Source organism: Melospiza georgiana, chromosome 6 (genome assembly GCF_028018845.1).
Source record: "Melospiza georgiana isolate bMelGeo1 chromosome 6, bMelGeo1.pri, whole genome shotgun sequence".
Classification (NCBI taxonomy): domain Eukaryota; kingdom Metazoa; phylum Chordata; class Aves; order Passeriformes; family Passerellidae; genus Melospiza; species Melospiza georgiana.
In genome coordinates, this window is record NC_080435.1 from 20,860,190 (window position 1) to 20,884,393 (window position 24,204).

Below are 24,204 nucleotides of genomic sequence, written 5' to 3' on the forward strand. Positions count from 1 at the left end.
TCTTTTCCCGCTTTCCTTTTCTCTTCCCCCCCCCCGCCCCGCTTTTTCTTCTCTTTCCCCCCTTTTCCTTTTTTGCACTTTCCCTTTTGCTTCTCTCTCCTTGCCATTATTTTCTCTTACTTTCTCTTTTCTTTTCCCTTTTGAAGCACGACCCAGCGCCCCCATGAATCCAGCAGCCCACGCAATTCCTGAGCAGTGACAATTCCTCAGAACCCAAGAACAAGCAGCTGGAGATGCAGACACATCTGGAGCAGAGGTTGCAGTTCCGCACTAGAAGCTCCATCCCTTGACTTTGATGGAATCCTGGTGCCTTGAGGCCTTGCACAGAGGGGAGTCACTGATTCCTGGTGCATGGAAGTGAAGTTTTCCATGATTTTTTAAAGCTGGATAATGGAATAATTTCTGTCCAAGCTCCCTTTCTTACTACAAATGTGTGGCTTTAGCTGCTGCTTTGATTTAATATTTGGAGCAATATAATAAACTCCACCAAAAACTCACTCGAGTCTTTAGTTATTGATGCTTCAGTGTGTAAATCCACTGAAAGAAAAGAAAACCAGCCAAAAAAAAAAAAAAAAGGTGGATAATGCTCCCAGAGAAATGCCACAGCACTCTCTGCTAGTTCCTGATGCACAGAGAATGGCCTGGGGAAATTCCAAATTCCAGCTATGGTACCTAAGTTGAGAATGATTTGGGTGCTATCTTCCTAATTAAAATACAATAAATTCTTGTGAAAAGCCAGGACATAGAAAAGTAGCACTAGAAAAGGCAAGGGAAAAAAATGATATTGTGAAAAGCCTTCCCAAGTATTTAACATAATTATTTCAATATTTTGAATTTAATTTAGTATTGAATTTTCAATCACCAATTTAAATAGAGCAGCCCATAATCCCCATTTGAAACAGGAAGAGTGATAAATCCAATCTTTATTAAACTTCCACTTTTCAAACAGACACAAACTTTGTAAAAAGACAAAATATATAAACACTAAAATACAGGAAAACATTTTTAAATTCAACATATTTTACAGGGTACAAAGATTTGCAGCTGCAGAACTGAGAGCTGAGCCAGGGCTGGTGCTTGGGCTCAGTAACACAGGGTGAGATCAGTTCCAACAGCAAGACCCACATAATACACAAAATTATACACAAAACCAAGCTAGAGCTCACAGATACTCCCAAGTTTAAGGAGTTCAGTCTCCTCACTAAAACTCCATGGCATTCCAAACTGGGACAGTGCCCCAGCACCCAGAGATTGTGCTGGACTAAGGCAATGAATAAAAAATTAACTTCTGCCAGGGAATCACAGTGATGGCTCTGAGGCTGTTGCATCCCAAAGTCTGTGGGCAAGCACAGGGATTTTTAGTCTTAATTCCAAAAATATTTCTGGCTTTGGTTTCTGGGGTGAATTGCTACAGGTTAACTGGTTAATTAATCAGATGCAGGAATAGTGTCTGGCCTGGGAGGGGTGCCAGGCAATAGAAAAACACCAGATGTGGTGGGATCTGTTAAATTGTACGTGGTACTGAAGTAATGACAGCAGAATTAAACTCCAGTTGTAATAATTTAGAGAATGCTCATCATTGCTTTTTCCAAGTGCTCTGTAAATGACAAAATTAATGAGGTATGGCAGAAGAATATCCATGCTTGGAATGGCTATCCAATCATGACTACTTGTGCCATGAATGACCACCAGTGACTGGCAGAAGATAAAAACCACCTTGAACTTAGCAGGGATTTAGGAATTTCCTTCTTCTCCTCTTTAGACACCCCTGCCCTTGTAAAACTCGTGGCCTACACCAAGGGTTCTACTTGGTCTAAGCCACAAGGACACCAAATAGGCAGGAATTCTAGAGCTGAGTGGGTGTCAGCATTCCCATTCCAGGGAGACACAGCTGGAATTCTCCTAAGAGCAAACTCACAGAGCACCCATTCTGACTGTTTCAGTCCTGCCTGTGGGTGCAGCAGATCATCTGGGAGCCTGGAGCAGATTCTGATGGATGGAGGTGACTGCTCTCTTCAGATAGTGGTGGCCAGCTGGAACTCTGGAGAGAACAGCAGCAACCTCCTTCTCCCTGGGGAAGATAAAATTATCACACATGTTGGAGAGGATCCTGAGTGCTCAATCCCAGCTTTGGGATGGAGTCAGGGCTCTGCCAGCTCACCCGATATCCCCAATGTGGGTGTGGACCCTGAAGGGAGGCACAGCAGATGGGTAATCATGAGAGACAGCCAGAGTCAACTCAAACTTGGCAAAAGCCACTGAAGAGGAGAACAGAAGCTTCACCCTGTGGAAATAAACACAAAGATCCATGCAAAACAGTCACATGGGCTGCTTCCACCTTGGAATCGGTGCCAGGAGCAGAAATAAGCGATAAGTGATGCAATAATAAGTGATGTCACTGATGGAACAAGCACAGTAACTTCTAAAGTTCTAGCACAGACAGGAACTTCAGGAACAAGATAAAAAAAGACCCTTCACACTTTATCAACACTTCAGAATGTAAACCCCCAACTTCTCCCACAGGAAAAGTTAATGTACACATAATTCACAGAACTATCCAGAAATTAGGGGAGAATAGAGACTAAAAATGTGTTTTCTAGTTAACATGAAACATTCCCAGGCAGTTAAGGTTTTCTAATGCTTGAAGTTGGACTGATTTACCTCCAGCTCCATGGGGGTTTTTGTGCTCTTGCAAAGGAAGCGACAAAATTAGAATAACCTCTGAAACAGCACCAAGGTGGGCAGAGCAAGTTCATAACTGGGCACCTCTTAATTAAAGATATGGATCAGTAATGGAAGGATGAGGTGAAATTGTATTTGTGTTGTACCACTGGGGCATGCCACAAAATTGGGAAGTAGCAAGGGGAAATGGAAAGTAAAGAAAGTAAACTTCAGTTTCAGTGCACCCCTCCTTCCATGACCGATTCTGCTTGGCTGAGACAAACACAAGATTAAAGGAAACAAAGCCCTCAGCTACAGGTAAGCTCTTGGCTCTGTTTCCTTTGCACTGCTACAATTTGGCCTCAACATTTAAGAAAGGCAAGTCAAGCAGGAAAACAGCAAGGAAGGAGAGGCTGATAGTCCTAAAATCAATGAATCCATGAACAGCCTAATTTCCATGCACTGAGACACTACAGTGCAATTGTATGAAGATAAATTAAATTGTTCTTAAAAACAGCAGCATAAAACGTCACTTTTAAGAAAACCAAATGGAAACTATTTCAGTGTTTTGCTTCTGATTATCTAGAAACTCCCTCTTAAGGCTGCTGTGAACTCCATCTTATTGAACCCACACAAGGATCATCAAAGTGCAGCTCCTGGCCCTGCACAGCACACCCCAACAATCCCATCACGATTTTCTGAATTTACTCACTCTGTGTCTTTGATATCTGTCTCCAGGAGCTGGAATTTTGCTCCCCACATCTGCAGAAATTCCAACTCATCTCCCAAGATTCTGCAGCGATTCACCACCAAGGAGATGTCAAAGAGAGCCTGGGGGATAAATCAGAAAGGAACATCAGCACTCAGGGGGTGACCATGTGATGCCTGAACACATAACTCATCCTAGAAAGCATAAAAAATAAATGTGGTTTAACTGCTACCTCAGTTTGGGTGGAAAAATGAAATTGTACAAGTATAACAAATGCACATTTTTTGCTTTAAATTTGTCCTTTCAGCTTTGCCAACAGCCACACAGCAACACAAAAGTTTGGCTTGGCAATTTAAACCTACATTCTTCAGGAGGCAAAATGACCTTCCGCTCATTTTTTTTTTTTTTTTAGGCAAGAAAAAAGTTTTTTAAATAAACTTCAGCTTTTAGGACTCCTGCCTTCAGAGACAGATATTTCCCCTCACACCTCAAAATATTCCTGAAGCAGATTTTGGTTTGGATTCCTGTAGCTTTCATTAAGGTGCTTTGCTTCTCAGCTCAGCTCAGCTCTATTTTCTCTGTTGGATTTTTTTTCAGAATCTTCTAAGTTTCCCTGGAATGTTACCTGGGGCAAGTGGGACAGTTTGGGACACTTCTTCTGCCAGCATCCCTGACTTTCAATAAACTGGAAGATGAGTTTTTGGACTAAACATGAGGAGGGTGGAGCTTGTTCCTCTGCAACACAAAAGAAACCCAGAAATCTTTGAAAAGCCATTTCATGAAGCATTAGGAGATGGAGCACACATTTAGTCTTCCCAACAAAAGATTAGCAGGGCTGCTACTTTCACAATATTCAGAAATCTCACCATCCAGGAAGGATTCAAAGTCCAGGCTCATGATGCTCCTGGAAGGATGTGCAGCGAAAAACTCATCATCTGAGAAAGGAAATTGAAAAAATTCCAGTTATTTCCATGCTTAGTTCTGGAGTTACAGCTCTCCTCACCTTCAGAAACAGCCATGCATGACACAAATTTCTGAATTTTCATATGAAAACATATTCAAAGCCATTTCTCTCAGCTTACACACTGTAGTATGTTTTCTATTTCCTACTTTCAGCAGATCTGTAGAAATATGGACATTTTAGGTTTCTATTCTCTAACATTGCAAATTCATAAAACATAAACCTACTTATTTTGTGACTCACCTATTGGGGGTCCAAACACAACTGTGAGTGTCACACAGTCATAAAGGAAATTAAAGACAGCTTGCTGCTCACTCCATTCTGTCAGCTCCCACTCAGTGAAGCTGAAAAGGGGAAAAAAATTCCACCATCACCCCAAGTTTCAACCAACCAACCCAAACAACATCTGAGGGACAAACATCAGAGTATTAAATGCTCTTGCAGCTTTTTCTACATCATACAACAATGAAATTGTCCAAAGCCAAACAGAGTCTTTAATTCCAACAGAATATAAGGGTGTCTTGGGAATGCAAGCATATTACTACAATTTTTATATAAATGTAAGTTTGGTGATTGAAGGAGAGTTGGATGCAGAAACCCTGAACACAGAGTACCACTGCAAAGCTGCTAATTGAATAACTGCCTCACACATGGAAGTCCTCCAAGGCTTTATTGCCTACCTTAGGGTGCAAGGAGATGGGCATTCCAAGATTTCCCACATCAAATAACAAGGAAAACCAAACCCAAACACATACCAGTACAAATATGAGCCCTCAGAAACAGCTATTAAAAAATAAAACCTGGAGGTGTTTTCCTTACTCATATTTCTCCAGGATTTCCAGGCAGGTCCTTTCAGTGTTCTTGAGCTTCTCCATCTCAGCCAAACCAAGCTCATCCTCAGCATCCATCTGTGACAGTTCTCTGCAAGGATAAACCGTCATGGGATGTGATACAGTGCTTAACAAACAGACCAACCCTCTGAAATCTGAGTGTGCAGCTGATTCCTAAATCCTCCTTGACATCTTACCTCAGAAGTTCCTCCTCTTGGGCTGTGATGCTTTGCAATTCTAAAGCAAAGACAAAAAAGGAGAGAAAAGGAAAAAAATGAGAGAAAAGAGCAGCACAGGCAGCCCTAATTTGCTGTGCACTCACTGTTCTTATGGAGTTAAAGCTTATAATTATTGGACAACAAAGTGCTGAATATGATAATGAGCACATGCTCTTCAGGTAAACAATTCTAAATTCCCTTTTTCCAGGGAGAAACCATCCTTTTCATTCTCTAACACCTATGTAACTAGCCATGTGCAATGCAGGAAAGACAGCAGCAGTGTCCTCTCAGAGTTAATGCATCAGGGTGGGGGGTGAGCATCCCCCTCCCCAGGCTCTAAAACACCAGACAAAAAGTGCATTCAGCTGGTTCCCTTACCTTCCTGTACATTCTGCCCTCCTGCTGTTCCAGCACTGCAGCCAGCTTCCTTTGCATCCCAAAAAGAATCTGTGGGAAAGAAGTGTCAGGTCTGGGCAGAACTTCCAGATTCAATACTTAGAGTTTTCTTTGTTTGTGGGCTCTAGACATCTCAGCACTTCAAAGTTAACTTAAAAAATATACAAAAACATGGAAAAGTATCTACCAAAAACCTCAAAAGAGTTCACAACAAGGAAGATTTGTTTTATTGCACTGTTTTAGAGCTGCTACTGTGCAATTTGATTTCTACTCAAGGCATTGGAGAAAAAAAATTGAAACTACAGAGCATCATGACACAGTAATGCCAAGTTCTGACTGCAGCTTGTATCAAACAACCCCAAACTGACCTTTTAAACAGCAGCTGTGCAGAAAGAAGAGAAAGCAGCATATTGGCCACCTCTTTGGAAACACACACCTGATTCCAGAGCAACCACGGAGCTCTCTGCCTCCTTCACCCATTCATCCACCTTTTCTATTCTTGATTGGAGCTTTCTGTATTGCTCCTAAGATGGGAAAATTGTACTTGAGTCAATGATATTATTGTAAAAGCTGAACTTTTTCTGGGATCACCATGGGGCTCTTTGTTTGCTAATTAATTAAAGCAGTTTGTGAAATTTGTCATTAGAGGCAAGAGGCAACTGACAAACCATGGGGGAACAGCCAATAATGCGAAATTACCAAATGCTTACAGAATCTAGAGCTTTGATATATACACATCTTTGATCCCTGGCACAATGCATTACTTGTGCACTTCCTTGTTACTTATCAGAGAACCCCTGAATGGTTTGGGTTGGAAAGGATTGTAAAGCTCATCCAATTCCAACCCCCTGCCATGGGCAGGGACACCTTCCACTATCCCAGCTTGCTCCAAGCCCCATCCAACCTGGCCTTGGACACTGCCAGGGATCCAGGGGCAGCCACAGCTTCTCTGGGCAAACCTGTGCCAGGGCCTCAGCCCCCTCACAGGGGAGAATTTCTTCCTAAATACTTGCTAATACTAGTAACCTACTTACTAACACTGGTCTTGCTACAGTATAAAGAGCTCATTTGTGGTGGTGGTTCCTTTAATGCTCCCATTTTTCACTCTGCTACTCACCAAAACTCTTAGGCAGAATGTTCCTACAGTGTAACTGCAAGAATGTCACTGTCCCACTGTTATATTTGCATATAAATAAAGGGGAAATGTATTCATAAGAAAGAAACTTCCATCTGAGTACACACTATAATAATTAAACTCCTACACATTTAAAGACAAGAAATATGGTAGAAGTGGTTTTTTAAAGGTAAATGCCTGCAGCCCTGTGGCTCCTTACCTCAGCACTCTGCAGCAATTTCCTGTACAATGTCTCCTTCTCATTGTGAGACAAGATTTTAGCCTCCTTGGTGAAACAGGACTTCATCTTGTTCAGTTCTGCTCCAAACTTACTCAGCTGTCATGAATGGGAAATACAGAAGAGAAAGTGAATGGAAATATAATCCTTCCTGACTCTGGCTCAGCACCCAACCTCAGTGACATCTCCATGCCAAGTTAACAATGAATTATGAAAAATACTGTGTCTCTAAACAATTTAGATTTTATTTTCAAGGAATAGATCTTCATTCTTGGCATTAGAACCACAGAAAACAAAATCTCTTGATCCACCTTGATCTCAATTCTTGTAGGATACTTTTATAAATTTTCTGGGTTTTCTATGCAGTAACTGTGAGTCATTTTTTTCCCCTTTAATATATTTCAAGGGACACATTTCCTTGCATTCTCCTGACATGCTGTAAGTTCTCAGCAGGTTTCTATTGAGAAAATATTTTGCCTTGTTTCACCTGCTGTTATTTTGTGACCGTTCTGGTTCTTATGCAATGTGAATAAATCAATTAACCTCACTTCTTCATTACAAACAAACATTCTCTCCATGCAGCATTACCTCTTCATCAGTGCAGGTTCTCATTACTTCCCACAAACTCCTGGTCACGTTCACCAGGGGCTGATCCAGGACACTCACATGTGGTTTTAACCTGAAATAATGGGGGAAAAATTGAAAGTCTTGCAGCAATTTCACTGACCACATAAAGCAGCATGGTGATATTTACACAATTCATTTCTAAATCTGTTATAAACTACTAACTATATTTTTACTTTTCCTTTATGTAATGTAGTAACTTTCTTCAGGCCATTTCCATGCACTCAGAGCTGAAAAAATGGAATTACTGATAAACTGTGTGACTGGAAAAGCACTCACTCCACTACTTTCTGAGACAGGTCCTGACAATCCTCCTCGTAAATCCTCAGCTTGGGCCGGTGAACGTACTGGCTGTGGATGAGATCTTCTGCAGTGGGAGGTGCACTCACTGCACACTGAGGGAAAACACAGGGAAAAGTAGGAGGAAAAATAAAAAAAGAAAAAAAAAATCCATATTTTTCAGAAATAGTAACTTCCAGTCATTTCAATTCTGCTTTCACACCTTGTGTTTCCTCATGCCAGAGCACAGGCTTCCTTTTGGGATATGTGCCTCATCATTAAGAGTTCAAAACAATCAAATTAAATATCACTGAAAGAGGTCTCCCTTTTAGATGAAGACTTGAAAATATTATATATTATGCAGATAAAAGAGTGCTCCCCAACAAAGCAATGCTTAATTCAAAGTCATGCTTAATTCAGAATTAAAGCCCCCAAGCCTTTAGAAAACCTTAGGAACTTTATTCCTCAAATAAATATGAAGGGAGTATTTCAGCAAGCTGCCTGTACAGTAAAGTTCATAAATAACTGACATTAATTATTTCCACTCCTTCAGAGAAAGTTTTCAGGGGCTTTTCGGGGGGTGGTGTCTGTTTTTTATCAGTCACTAGTCCACAGTAGCAGTGTTATTAAGCCTGATGAATACTTAGAGACAACTCAGTAGGAATAAATTTGTAAACTAAACTGTAGTTAAGCTAGGAGAGTATTTTAAATAAAAATTTGAAAGGATTTAGAAGGCAGACTTCTCTTCTGTATTTCTTCTCCTTTCTTTAGGTGAGGAAATAAAAGTAGCAATATCATAGTGAAACATTTCTAAAGGAGAGGGTAGAACAGGCAGGAGGAGCTCAGAGTAGCTGCAGGCAGTAGTGGCTGACAGATACAGTGAGAAGATAAAGTGAAAAGGTCAGACTGAGATCCTAATTCTTTCAAATTTATTGTCCTTAAAACAAATTTAAAAAGCAAGAATTGGCACATTTATCCAAGAACAGTAATCCTGAATATATGGTATTTGGTGAGGAGATGGAAATCTGTTCTGTTTTTCATTTAAAGATGTCTGAGTTGCTAAAATTTAAACCCCAAGCCAACAAAGGAGTATTATTTAAGGTAACTATATTGTTCCACTCACACTGGCTGGAAGCTGGCTGTGCCTGGGCTTCTGGATCACAACATGCACTTGAAGAAGGGTAAAAAACTCCCCAACTGTGATAGCACCACTCTGAAATTTCTGTGCATTTGAGGAAAAACATACAGGTAAGTCCATTTTTCAAGACAGCATGCTCACTAGTGTATAAACACAGGAGGTTTTTTCCTGTTAGGACAGGAAATTGCTGTCTTCCAGCCCTGTCCATACCTCCCATAAATTTTCTTCACAAATGCTGTCCGTGAGAAGCTGGGATTCCACCTGGCTGCTGCGCTGGACTGGGAAAACAAAACAGAAAGGGGGAGTATTGGTGGGTTAATAACATCCCTACAGGGCAAAGAACACAAGGTTTGGGACTCTCATCACAAATGGTGTCTTACTTGTGGACTCTATGTCAGCCTTCACAGAATCCAGGGAGCTGCTGGTGCTGGCCTGGGGACACCCAGGGCTTTTAGCTGAGAGATGTGGAGGCTCCCCAGCTTCATCAGCTTCTGCTTGGTCCTGGGGCACAACATCAAGAGTCACCTAATATTAACAAATTGAAAAAAAAAAATTAATGTAGTTATATAAGACAACCCAACTGGATCAGTGGTTTATTGTAGCTGTTCCTTGAAAGGATTAAAGGGATACTATGCAGAGAATGGTCTAAAATTGGCAAATCCCTCATTCTGCCCTATTTGCCTGGTACAGGAGTGCTGCACACACCAAACCACAGGGAATCACACAGGAAAATGACAGCAGACTGGTGGTTATGAAAAACAAGAACACCTACTAACAGATCCACTTACACCCCCAAAACTTTAGCCCTGGTGGTGTTCCCATATCCTTACAGTGAGGGCCCAAGCTCACCTCCAAGTCCTGAGAGGCCCCAACATCCACATGTTGATCTCTCTTGGCCTTCTTTGGGCTTTGAGCATCCTCCTCAGTTTGTCCTAAAGCTCTTTTCATGTTGCAACTTTTTGTCTCTTCAAATGGATCCTTTTCAGAGTGGGGAATTTGTTTTTTATTTTTATCATCCCAAGTGTTTTCCATGAGTTCAGAGCTGACAGATTCATTGGAATCCATTTCCTCCAGGCACACAGGGAGAAATTCTTCTGCTATGAACTGAAAAGGACTGAAGTTCTGCCTGCTGGACTTATTACCTGGGGTTTCACTGGTGTTGGCTGGAACTGGGGCTTCTACTCTGTCTGATTTTGTATTTATGTCCTGTGCACTGGAAACACGATTTCTCTTGTTTGGTAATTTAGGCTGGAATATACCCAGAGGGATATTTATTCCTGGATATTTATCCTTTGATGCCATCCCTATGGGATCAGCTCCAGAATCCAGACCTGTGTTCTCCTGCTTTTTGGGCTCAAACAAGTTATTTGCTTCACTGACAGTGCTTTTTCCCAACCTCAGGGTATCTTCTGGCTGAGCTGAGGAACCGGGCAACTGGTCAGAAGAAGCAGTTTTGGAAACAGAAATAGATTTCCTTGTCAAACTCAGCAGTTTTGAACAAACACCTATAATTCCTGAAGCTTCTGGTGGAAGAGTGGCTTGTGTCTGATCCCCTGAACTGTCACTGACCAAAGGCTGCCTGGCTTGTTCAGAGTTTATTTGGAAATCTTTTGGAGATGCCTCCCCTTCAGCTGACAGCTCCTCATTTTTCTTGGATTCCTTGTTAGCAGCAGGATGGAGGTTTGCTCCAGCCAAGCCCAAATCTGATTCTCCAGGCTGAGATGAATTCTCTTCCACTAGCTGGTTTTTCTGAGTACCAGGGGCATCTGGATGAGCCTTCCAAGGATCTGATCCCTGCATGGGAAAGGCAGTACAGGATCCCAAAGTGCCACTTTCTTCCCTGTGATCCACAGGGCCCTTACTTGGGAACTCCAAAGATACTCCCTTTGACTGGAGTTTTTCTGGTGGTGTGAGATCCTGCTCCCTGCTCAGAGGGACAGAATTATCTGTGGGAAGGCCATGATCCTGTGGTGCCCCCACATCCACAATACTTTCCTGAAGGGAGACAGAATAAATGGAATGTGGTGTTGTGCCACTGGGGACCTGGGTAGCTCCTTTCTCACTAGGAAATGCTGAGACTGATGAAACAGAAAAGGGAAGAGGTTTTGTGGCATCTTGTGAGGAATCCATTTCCTCTCTGCAGGGCACCAGCCCCCCATGGATGTGCTGTGGTGGCTGCTGGGTGTTTGTGTGGGGCACCTGCTGGGCCTCAAACCCACAGATGTTCCTACTGACAGCAACAGTGTGGGATGCAGTGATGTCCATGTCCTCCTGGTCGTGGGCAAACACAATGGTTTTGTCATCAGGAATGGCTGGGATGGGCTGTCTGTGCCACCCTGTGTGAGTTGTGGTGATCTCCATGTCCTCAGCCAGAGCAAAGCTGATGCTTCTGCCATGCGCAGCCTCCTGCCCACCCTGCTCCACCGGTGTTGTCGTGGTGACCCCTTTTTCCAAGGACATTGTTTCATTTCCACCTTGACCAAAACATCCAGGTGCTGCTTTGTTTTGTGACAAAACACTGGCAGTGTAAACTGGAACCATCACCACACCCCTGCCAGTCATGTCCATGTTTTCACCATGGGGAAACACAACAGACTTTTCTCCAGAGAAGGACAACTGGGAACTTTCCTTGGGTGCCTCAGATGTCCTGGCCCACACTGGTTCTTCTGCATCCTTCTGGAGCAGCCCAGGAGCTGAGGGAGGAGTTTTTAAATCCTCTCTTGAAGAACCTGTTTCACCCATGGAAAAATGTCTGTCAGAGTCTCCTTGGGTTGGCAATACTTTGCTTACTGCCCTCACAGGCTGGGGTTTCTCTTGCCTCTCTGAGTTTTGGCCCTCTGCATTTATTCCTATTACTGTCCCAGATTGCTCATTTCCTGTCATTCCTGAGGGAGTAGGATTGTTACTAAAAGCAAATGAACCACTTGGAGCCAAAGCAGTAACAATTTGCTTGTTGGTGTTCATTTTCAAGTCCCCACATTCCACTGCTGCAGTTTGACTCACGATATCCCCACCATGACGACTGGAAAGTGGGAAGGGCTGGTTTTGCAGCTGCTTGGATACTGCAGTGTTTTGATTATTAAATCCTTGTTCTGTGTTAATAGGAGCAATCTCAAAGGCAGCAGGATGAGCTTTGGTTATGTCCATGCTTTGGTCACCTAAAAACATGCCTGTTGTGTCATTTGTACAGAAATCTGAGGGGCTTGGAAGGTTTTCTCCCAGAGGCTGTGATGCAACTTCTTGGCTTTGCAAAGACAGGGATGCACCAGTGTCAGTGACAACATCCTCGGGGACTCCTCTGTTTTGCTCTTGCAGCAGACACATGCTCTTGGCACAGGAACTCAGACCACTTGCCTCGAAGTTGGTTTTTCCCAGCTTCTTATCAACCATTATCATCTGAAGATCTTGAGCATTCCTCTCCATAGCCTGGCTCCTTTTAATATTCCTATCAATACTCCTCACTTCAACATTTTCCTTGTCCATATCTACAGAGTATACAGATATGTCACCCTCAGTGACATTTTTGTTCTGGTTCTTTCTTGGAATGATTTTACAGGGCATTAGTTTTGGCTCTGCTGTTAACCCACTGCTTTGACCATCAAAGAAAACAGTGTGGCATCTTGTTATTTCCATTTCTTCCTGCTCAGTTACATTGGAAGACATGGATCTGTTGCCCAGGAAATGAGGTTTGCATGTGACAGAGGTGAACACTGCAGTGGGATGTTCATCATCAACATTCTCTCCACCATCCTTAATAAAGGTTTTAGCCAAGTCCATGTCTTCTCCTCCAAATATTACTGTCTTCTCACCTGAAAAAACAAGCTGGGGGTTTGCAGAGGGACCAAATCTGCTCTTTGGAACACCACCAGCTACAAAATGTGTATATGAGCCAAACCCAGAGCTGGCTGCAGCAGGACCACAAGCTTGAGACACGTTTTCCATGTATCCATCTGAGGCTGAAGGCAGTTCAAGGGCACTGTTTTTATAGGGTCCAGCAGCAGGATTATCTGCAGGTGCCAGACCCTTTGGGATGTCACCACGTGCCAGCGGAGGGTTGCTACTCATTGGCTTTTCACAGGTTTTATGGCATGAACTACTCTGTTCTGTGGTGCTGGCCTCATAGATGATGTCTGTGTAATTCCCAGTCATTTCCATGTCCTCACACTTGGAGAACACAATGGTTTTGTCTCCTCGGAAGATGGTCTCAGATGAAACAGATCCCTGGATGGCAGCCAGTGCCCCGGCCTCCTGCCTGCCAGCCCGCAGCACTGGGGGCTCTCCTCTGCCTTCAGCACTGGCTGCTTTCCTCTCTGCACAGAGCTGAGGGTCCTGCTGAACATTCAAGCTGGGATTAGATGCTCTCCTGAACACAGAATTATCTAACTCCATGGGTGGGAAATCCTTTTGGAAGTTGAGCCTTTGGTTCCCGACAGCGGAGAGGGCAAAGGACACCTTTGCAGTGTGACTGGTTGTCACGTCCATGCCCTCGTCTGCAAACGCCTGGGTGACATCCCCACACTCCCACTGCTCTGCTGGAACCTCACTGATGCCAGGGAATGGAATTTTAACGTTAGCTGCCTCACATTTTGTCATGTCCATCCCACCTTCTCTGCCTCGAAACACTCTTGTCACATTGCAGGTGTCCAGCGGCTCCTGGGAACAGCCAAACTCCCCAGACAGCTGTGTCACATCTCCCGAGCCTTGGGAAGGGACACAGCAAACATTGTCCTTGTCAGCTCTCTCAGTGGGATTGTTTGACTTCAGTCTCAGTAGAAATTCATTGAAATCTATTTTTTTCACAGGAGTGGCTTCTTCCTTCTGTTCCAAAGAGGGGCGCGGATGGTTTGTGGAGTCAGAGAGCAAGCTCAGTTCCTTGCTGGTTTCTGCCTTCCCCTGGCTGGAGTTTAACTTAGCCAGGAAGGAGTTGAAGTCTATTTTCTCAGTTCTGTCGGGCTGGTGGGTGCTGAGGTTCCGTGAGATCATGGCTGTGTGACTGGCTGTCATCTCCATCTCATTCTCCTCCGAGAACAGCAGGGTGGTGTCCTGTCTGTCTGTCCTTGGAACAGCATGGTCCATGTCATGCCACTGTAAAACAACAAAAAAGGAGAATTCAGTGACTGGCACTAGAACAAATGATCAGTGGTTTATTCTATTTAAAACAGAAGTCAGCTAATGCTAATTAATGTAAACTCCTAAGATCTTAGCTCTATAAGTATTTTTCTAAAAAAACCCCAACCTGTTAATTTCAGGCCTCCCTGATCAGCAGTAACATATTTGAGGAAAGGGCAATGACTAAATTATGCAAATATATAACATTTAAATGGCATTTAACAAAACAACATGTGTCATCTTACACTTCACATCTAACCACATCTTAGCAAGCACAGACCTCTTACTGAGGCTTATGGAATGTTGGGAATTTAGCTGCTAGAGACTGGAAAAATACAAAACCGTGGCTAATTCCAAGTTCTGCACCTGCTAGATAGCGTGTCCTTGGGCCTAGCTGTAGTATAATAACGAATAGTGAAAGAGACATGAGAAAAGAGAGATGTAACCCCTAAGGAATGAGGAAGAGTTGATGGTATAGTTTAACCAATAGATTGCTTGGCTTACAGAATATTAATAAGCTTATTATTTGCTGTATAAGTGTTTGATGCTTTCTTCAATAAACTGGACCTGTGATGAACCAGCTGGCGTCCGGGTCCCCTTCCTACGACAAAGGATCAGTATTTTTTATTTCTCTATAACATGATTTAAACCCTTTATTTCCACCAGTTTATCTCCACCTGCTCCAAAGCAGCAGCACCATGCTGGATGTTTCAAAAGACTTTTTCACCACTGATAAGGGAGATTTTAGTCTCTTGAACAGAAAGCACTCACAGAAAGCTGTGAGGGAAAACTGTAATGAGATATATTTTATCAAGCATAATGAATATATTTGTAACCAGATGATAAATTGTCCAGACCTGGTGAATTATCACAACACTTGTTCTCCAAAAACTACTGGCCTAGAACTGCTCAATGCCCATTGTGTAAGAAGGAGAACTTACAAAAGTTTGTAATCAGTGGTGGCCACTTTATACTCTGGAAGATCAAGAGATGTGGCCTAAGGATAGAACCTTGCAGTATAATAAATTATTATATATAGAAATAATATTGCAATTTATGTTGTTTCACAGAATGGAAAATAAGTGGGATGAAATTCCTTGAAAAGGAAAAGAAAGGCAAAGGGTTAAAATAAGTGCTTAAAGTGCAGGCAAGAAGAACAGGAGAATTATTTAGAGCTGATGGTGGCTCTGTGGCAAAGAACAAAGGGGCTGAATCATGAATCACCAGGGAATACAGTTATACACATAAATAAGTCTTGGAAAAGTGGACTGGAACAGAAAGAATGTTTTAGGGGATAGGAGGATTTTGATCCAATTGTGGGACAGGCTAGAAGGCAGCAAGGAGATGTTGGGAGAGATGCTAGGGAAGTTTGATGGCTCCCCTCCAGCAGGTGATTGGGAATTATGGTCCAGTAGCCTTGTTTTTAATAGTGGATTTAATGCCATGGAGAAAGGTGGCAGGAGTTTAAAGGAAAAATCCAAAGAGAGCTGCTAAAATATTTGAAACCATAAATAGGATTCAGGACCCCCCTCAGTCAGAAACAATTGGCTAATTGTACCAAGTATACTTTAGTAACTTGTGGTAATTAGTGGCTGAAGTATATCTGGCAATTTGCATTGTGATAATCACTGTCTGAAATGTATTTGGCACTTTGTGTTGTGACAGTTGACAGCTGAAATGTATTTGGAAATTTGTAAAAAAAGGGGGCACTGGAAAAGGGAGTGTCCCCAGGCCAGGCAAATCAAAGAAAGAACCTAAACCAGGTTTTTTCAAGACATCAAGCCCAAGAACTTAAGTGAAAATTAAAAATCCCCCTAAAGGAACCAGAGGAATCATCCTCAGCTGAGCCCTGGTTACATTAGTGCTGGGAATGAAAAGGTAAATTTTTAAATTGATACAGAAACAACTTACTCAGTACTAAATTTGAGCAAAGGAAAACTTAGCTCATAACCTAAATGTTGAGAGGGCAACAGGGAAGAAAGAGAACAGGCCTTTTTTACAATGATTACTATTTAAATTAATAAAACAGTGGGGGAAACACCAGTCTGTATACTCCTGAATGCTCAATCCCCTTGCTGGGGAGAGATTAATTAGGAAAATTGGATGTTCAAATAACTTTCTAGGATGGGGAAATACAAATTGAACCACCAGAATCAAAAGCCATCAAGGCAAAGATTTTTATGTTACAGGACTAAGAAGAGTTGGACAAAATCCCAGAGGAGGCAGAGAATGCTGTGACCCTGCTGGTATGGGCAACTGAGATGCCTGGATGACCAAAGGTGGCCAAGTTGGTGAGGATTACTCTCAAACCTGAAGCCAGACTGGTAAAGCAAAACCAACATCCTATTAAGTCTGAGGCAAAGGGAAGTTGGAGAGACTTGTATAAGATTTTTAGAATATTGAAAGAATATGAATCAGAATATAACACATCAGTACTATCAGTTATAGATTTAAGATTTAAGGATCATTAATGAAAAGTTCCTGATATTCATCCAGTGGTAGCTAATCTGTACACACTCTTGACACCAAATAAAATTGGAAAGGATTCTGCCAGCAATCAAGACTGAAAGTAAGTGACTCAATGCTACTGTAATTCTGCTACATATCTTAGAACTATCTGGATACAGGGTGTCAAAGAAAATGGCACAAATAAGCCAAGAAGCAGTAACATATTTTAGTTTTGATATCTTGCAGGGAAAAAGAAAGAAGCTTGGGAAGCAGCTGAAAAGAAGCCATTTGCCAGACTCCAGAGGCAAGGACTATGAGCCTTCTTATGGATGGTGTCACTTATGGATTGCACTTATGGGGTACTGGCAAAACCCTTGCATGGCCCTCCACCAAAAATACTTGGTTTGGACTCCTGAGAGCCAGAGCACCTGAAAAACCCTGAAAGAGCCTTAATGCCACCCCCTGCACTGAGAGTCTCACTCTTGAACCAAACCATTAGAGTTACCTGTGCATGAAAGGATGCACCTGGCGCTGGGAGCACTGGCTGGTGCCTGGGGTCATGGAAGCAGCCTGTCCAAACAACTGGACAGGGCAAGGGAAGGTGACCCAGGTACCTGAGAGCAGTGGTGGCTACAGAGAGGCACAAAAGCTGATATGTGTCCCCCAGGGGCACAGCTGGAGCAAAAAGGAGGACATGGGACATTGCCAGCAGGATGTCCTTGTAAAGCCCATCAGTTGGAGACTCCCCAGTTAATGCAGGGAATCAATTAGCTGACAGAACAGCAAGAGAAGTTACTGAAAAAGGTATCCTTGCACTAATACCTAGCAAAAAGTTCAATGTCTGGGAACAAAAACCAAACCAGGACAGGCAGTTAGCCCCACTATTGGAAGCCAGGGAAAATCCCAGCAAGTGATTAGTAAATTCATGCAGGTGAGTAATTGCACCTCCAAATTAATGTATAAGGTAACAGAACTAACACCATCAAGAAACACTTCAGGAAATAGAAAATATAGTAGTTAATGTATAAAGGAATACAGTAAGCACAAAGATGACAGAAATTAAGATTAGTTACTGAAAAATAAGTAATTTGTTTTGCAAAATAATCTCAAGGAAGGAAGGCCAGTTAAACAGAGGAATTTACCAGGTAATTATTGGCAAACTGAATTTGCAGAACTGCCCAGGCAGAATGAGGAGCTGGTACATTTTAGTGTTTTGGTACTTTCTCTAGATGACCAGAAACTTTCCCATGCCACGCCAACAAGGCAAGGGAAGCCACAAAATTTTACTGAAATTAATATAATAGTTTTAAAATTAACTCTTGTAAGTTTTAAAAGGTACATTGTTACTAAGAAATCATTGGGACCAGACTTCCCTGTACTTCCTTTCAAACCAGAAGATTTGGTGTTCATCAGAACCTGGAGTTTTGGACCAACCCAGGAGAAGTGGAAGGGACAATATCAATCCCCCAGGTGGCCTACACTGCACTCAGAGTGGAGGGAATTGAACCCTGAGCTCATCACATGTGGGTAAAACAAGAACCACACATTAAACAGCAAGACTGACTCACACTGTGCAGTTTTTGTGTAGATATAAAAATCCTATTGTTTTAGGATAGGACATGATTTTCTAGGGAAATATTATTTATTACATCTAGATGAAAATGATAAATAATTACATATTTATAGTAATAATATAAACTATATTAATGTCTTGGAAGAAAAATGTAGTCTTAAAGTTAGTGCAAGATTTTGGCAAATTACAGAATGTAACTTTTATAACATAGGACCTTACAAAGCAGATTAGCTTTAGAGCTATTACTGTTACACCAACATGAAATACGTGGTTATTTAAATTAAAAAAATTCTTGTTGTGTGCACATTCCAAATATGACTGTTAAATCAGATGATCAAATATGATAAGAACTGGTTGCTGCATCTAGCAGAGAATTAAGGGCAGAATTAGAAAGTAATTAGTTAAATAAACTATTTAAAGAATTTATATTTTCTTTGACTGGTTAGTTGGCCTTACTTTTGCAAAATATAATTGTGATCATATGAATATGTGATTATTACACTTGCCTTTAAAACTTATATTAGCAAAAAAAGTGACGTTCATCAAGGCTTGCAAAGCAGACAAGAGTGGAGGAACTACTGCATTACTGAGAAGTTGTAAAGCAATTTCAGAAGCAAGAGTTATTTATGTTGCAGTCTGATGACTATCAGATTAGGACACACTTCAAAACACAGAATACTCAGTTTCAAGAGAATTTTATGTGAATACAAAGGCAGTTAATACTTTTAATCTTTACTAGACAAATTCTTGTGATGTATTTTGGACACTGGTATTTTCAGCACCAAAAATTTAAAGTCTTCACATACCTCAGTCTGCTGTCCCAATGCCTGGATGGGGGCATGAAGCAGAGTGTTCATCCCTGTGGAAAGAAAGGGAATACTCCAGTTTTTGTGCTGTTTGCTCATTATTTTATCCACTGAACTGAAGCTCAAGGCACTGAGTAAATAAATACAATTAAACCCAAATATATTCTGAAAAATATTTTCATTACTCCCTTCAGCACCTCGAAGGGCCACTCAGACTTCCATAACAGGATCCTTGTAAACAGTTCCAAGGGACAAAGCCCATCCAGAGTGAGCTCTCCCAAGGCAGGGAGATTGCTCTAGGCACATTAAAATTCCTCACACATAATCAATAGCTTTAAATAAACAGAGTCGTTTAAATCTTTTCTTAAACTCACCAGTGATCTCACATGGAACAGCCCCAGGGTCTTCATTCCTACAAAAGGTGGGTTTGAGAAAGAAGTTTGTTAAAAGGTTTCAAAGGGAAGCCTTGATCTGTAAGCTGAAGAGGCAGAGAACTGTGCTGCACAGAATTCCATGGCAGAACCCATGTGGATTTGGGCAGCAGGTACCAGACACTGCTTATCTGTCTTCAACATATATTCTAATTTGAGTCACAGCCTTATTTTTCCCATGGAATTATCTATTATGCCACAGACCACTGTTCAGTGGTATTTTAATTTTTAAATGACAAGAAAGATTAATTCTTTATTTTTCATAGAGTCTATGGTTCTGTGAAATTCCCCTTCTCACATACAAAGTGTCTTATCTGTTATTTTACCACCAAGTGTTCTTAATTTTACAGATCCCACCACTGTGCTTTATCTACAAGAGCTTTTAGGCCAGACTAACACTTTATCTATTTCTGAGGAGAAAGTTTGTTAGTGAACATTGAATAATAAATATCTATCAGACGTGATACTTACTGATTAGTCAAGGTATCATCCTTCTCATCTGCTGAACACCCTAAAAATAAGAAAATGACAACATCACAATGTGAGAAGCATGATCACAGTTGTACTTGATTATCTTAAAGGTTTTCCCAACCCACACAATTCTGACTCAGTATGAGACAAGAGTGAAGTGCACAGAAAACAGTGTTCTGAAGTTCTCACTCCTGATGTGTCTTCTGAAGGCAAGAACTCTGTGACTAAGGAGTTTTCAGCCAGAACAAAGAGCTGAACACGTTGTTCCTTTCCCAAATGGAAAAGTTCTGATTTCTTAAATTCAAGCTAAAATCTTGTTGCTCATAGTCTGGGGAAAGTAACCTGTCAGGAACAGAAAAAGGAGTTTTACCTGTATTTTCTGTCTGTGATGTGCTGTTCTTAAGATCTCGCTGGAAGACTCTGAAGCTAAGAACAAAACCATCAGCTTTTAAAAACACAAAACCATCTCTAAAAGCAAATTTAAAAAAAAATTCAGCACTAGTTTATATATCTTATACATGTTCTGAAATGAGATATTAAAAGACAGAAGTGTACTGAATCCAGCTGTAACTTTCAGGGAAAAGATGCCACTATGACAGTTAAGATGCATGAATGGAAAACAAAAATTCCTAACTGTATGAATTTCACTGAACTGGGTGCATTTTTTCAGGCAGGAAAATGAATAATGGTTCTCAGGGCAACTCAACTCATAACAACCTTCCTGCTGCTTGCAGCCATTTGTGAATACTCAGTGAGGACACTTTCAGGGGGAAGGGATGTTACTCCCTGCATTTCTGGCTGAGGAAGGGGTGTGGGTGTGCAGCTCCCTCACTTGATGGTGCTGGCGAAGCTGACCCTGCGCGAGCTCCTCCTGCGCCTCTCTCCGTGGATGTCCTGCCAACAAAAAACACAACAGCTCGCTACCCACGACAGGCACAGCTCCCCAGGAAACACAAAACCAAACAAAAGTGCTGTATGAATATTAGTATCAAAAATGGGGCATCAAAACCACCTCTGTTATTAGAGTGACACAGCTGAATCAGCAAAACACTGAGGGGGATTGGTAGGAAAGGGCTTGGTAGACTTACCTCTGTAATTTCATTCCCATTTCCCAGATCATCCAGAGGAGTTCGTGGAGCCTTTAAAATCTGAAAGAAAATACAGAAAATTTTGAAAGAAAATGCAGCTGAGAGTGCAGCTGCAGCTGTAGGTTTTCTGAGGAATGCAGGAGGTTACTCACAGAGGACAGTCGCTTCCTTCTGATGTGCTCTGTGTTATCCCTGCAGGGCAAAAAAAGGAAACAGGTATCAAGGAAACAGGCATCAATGCTTAAAGTTTTGATTTCATGTATTTTTCATGTATTTGGAGTTCTGTACACTGTTAAATGCCTCAGTGTAACTTCCAGTACTTCCCCACCTTTCTTTCCCACAGGGAACAGGCCCTTATTGACACATTCCTAAATTTTCTGTTTTGTCTTGCCTGGTACTTCTCCAAGGACATTTTTATTTTGCACCACATAATCACTGGCATAATAAAGGTAGGGGAGGTGGGCAGAACCCATGAGGGACATTACCTAACCAACTGCTCCTCTAACTGGACAATATTGGCCAGATATTCTAATTGCCTGATCTTATCAATTGCAAGGATCTAATTTGGGGCACTGTTTTTCACCACATTATGTACCTGAAGGCTTCCAAGTAAAGGTTTGCTTTTGTATTATCATTATATAGCCTGGAAAAGTTTGTGTTCTATTTCCAGGTATCAGTATGAAGGCACAAAATTGCACCAAGGTATGTGTCCTGAATGGTCCTGCCACGGTTTTGAGGTTAATAAATTGATTTCTCTGTTATTTTTACAAGTGTGAAAATAAATAAACAACGTGCTTGGAACAGACTGATCATTTCAGCACTGGTTCCCAGGATAAGCTTTGGAAAACTCAGCAGATCGCCCCCCAAATCCCATGGTCAGTTCATCTCCTGACAATCCACCACTATGAAATCCCCTCACCAAACACCAAAGAAACTCCCCGGTCTTCATCACAACAGAAAACACATTTCATTCAAGGGATGCTGAAGCGCATTACAAAAGGTTTTGCCTCTAAAGGGCAACATTTATACCACAGTAAAATTCTTAGAGAGTTTCAACTCACATTTCCATGTTAGGGTCTGTGTAAATCTTGTCCATTGCTGAAGGATATGCTTTTCCTATAAAATACTGCACCAAAATACAAAACCATTAATGAGCCTCAGTAGGAAAACTGCATAAACCCACAGATGGCTATTAGCCTTTGATGCTGTGTTTTTTCTGTGGTTTTTTTCCTCTCCATCCCTCTCTAGTCACAGAAATGCTCTGAAGTACAACAGGCCTCTCAAGTCAACGTTCTCCTGTTATATTCACATTAGAGATATATTTCCTATTGTATACCATGTTAGAAAACAGCTGTGCTAACAATTTAAGTATTACTGGTTATCTGACCTTTTATTTAAAGTTAAGATTCTGGTAAATGCTGGGAGATAAATGAGATCAAACATTATCCAAGACAATGTTTGCTCTGATACATACAAGACATCTTCCCTCTCTCTCTAAACTGAATTTCTGGTATTTCAGCTTGTGCCTGCTGCTTTTTGTTCCTTCTCTAGATACAAGCAGAAGAGCATGGCTCAATTCTCTTAAAACCCTCCTGAAAGGAATAAAAGGAATGTGTTTTTACAAACTATGAGTCTGCCTAAGCCAGAGACTGATAGGCGAGTTAAGCAACAGGAGAATGTTACTTATTGACACAAACTGTTGCTTTTCCAAGGGGCTGCTAAATTCCTGGACACGGGGAAAAAGAACAAACATAAAAGAAAAGGAGGAGACAGGGGTGCACATTAGAAGAGGGTCTGTATTAGGCAGTTCAGGAAGTCTGTATCTCTCAAGTACCTCAGCCTATGGAGAAGGGTAAATCAGGATAAAAAGGAGGCTGCATCCCCCAGCAATCTGAGAGACCTCATGGAAAATGGCCCATGGCCTCTCGCTTTATTCATGACTAAAGCTACGTGACTCCTCTGTCTCCTTTTTAGACATAAACCTCATGAATTAATTTTCCCAATGCAGGGAATAATTCCTTCCCAATATCCCATCTAAACCCACCGTGGGCCAGGCTGAACACACAAAGAAGGGAAGGACAGGGAAGATCGCTGTGGGAGAAAAGCCTGGAGCTATAAAAGGCCTGATCACTCTGCTATTGGGGATATTAATCTGAAATTCACTTCTCAACCACCTTCTTTAACTGTTCTTCTCTAATCCTGCTTGAAAGATCGCTACAATCCTTGAGGGACGAGCTGCGAGCTGTGCTGATGAAGACCCCCCCACTTTTTATTCCCCCGTTTGACTCTGCGAACACGGGAATGGCTCCAGAACACTTCAGTCCATCCCTGCCGCCCATCCCGCCCCTCCTCGGCCTTTTCCCCATAGGATAAACCCACATAATCTCTTTTTCCGTCTCTTTTTGTCCCCGCGCCCTCGCTTTACAGCCCACACAGCCCAGGCGCCAATCACTCATCGATCACAAACTCTGCATTAATCACCTCTGCATTAATTACACCACATTAATTAATTCTGTCTGTTCCTCAGACATTAATTACCGTCCTTATCGCGGGGTTCCCCACACGCTCCGCGCCCACCGCAGGCGGCACCGCCTCAGCCCCGCTCCTATCCCGCCGTTCCCGGGGCAGCGCCTCCCGCCTTCTCCCGCGCTCCTTCTCCGCAGCGCCCGCCCGGCCCCGCCAACGGCCGCCGCCCCTCCCGCACCGCTTCTCCTCGGAGGGAACCGCTCGGCCGCCCTTACCTACCGCTCGGGGCCCCCCGCTCCCGAATCCCAGTTTCCGGGTCCGCGGCCCCGGTTCCCGCTCCCCGGCCACCGCCTCCCGGTTCAAATCCAACCGCCCGCCCCGCGCCGTGACGACACATTGGCGCCGTACAGGACGGCTGCCCCCTTGTGCCGTACAACATGGCGCCCCCTTGTGCCGTACAACATGGCGGCCTCCATGGGTGGCCCCGCTGCTGCCATTTCGGTGTCTCTCGGGGCCCGCACGCCCGCAGCCGCGGTGACGAGGGTGGCGCGGTACCGCACCGGCTCCGCAGCGTGCTGGATCGTGGCACGGAGGCTTCGCTCCGCAGTGTGCCCGTGCAGGGCCGCGTAACCGGCGCCGTCACG

General features: G+C 42.6%; 1 protein-coding gene across 1 annotated transcript; it reads right to left on the reverse strand.

The window, feature by feature from the left end:
- Positions 1-940: 940 nt before the first annotated feature.
- On the reverse strand, positions 941-24,057 carry KNL1 (kinetochore scaffold 1). Its single transcript, XM_058026210.1, is given in 27 exon segments — positions 941-2,071; positions 2,162-2,284; positions 3,374-3,492; positions 3,996-4,105; positions 4,237-4,305; positions 4,575-4,675; positions 5,151-5,252; positions 5,359-5,398; positions 5,758-5,826; positions 6,212-6,299; positions 7,110-7,226; positions 7,716-7,806; positions 8,031-8,146; positions 9,154-9,252; positions 9,379-9,446; positions 9,549-9,693; positions 10,018-14,253; positions 19,105-19,157; positions 19,479-19,516; positions 20,007-20,046; positions 20,377-20,432; positions 20,839-20,900; positions 21,095-21,154; positions 21,247-21,286; positions 22,156-22,210; positions 23,836-23,943; positions 23,946-24,057. Coding segments are annotated over 27 exon segments (6,423 nt in total). The 3' UTR covers positions 941-1,965.
- Between the last annotated feature and the right edge of the window lie 147 nt (positions 24,058-24,204).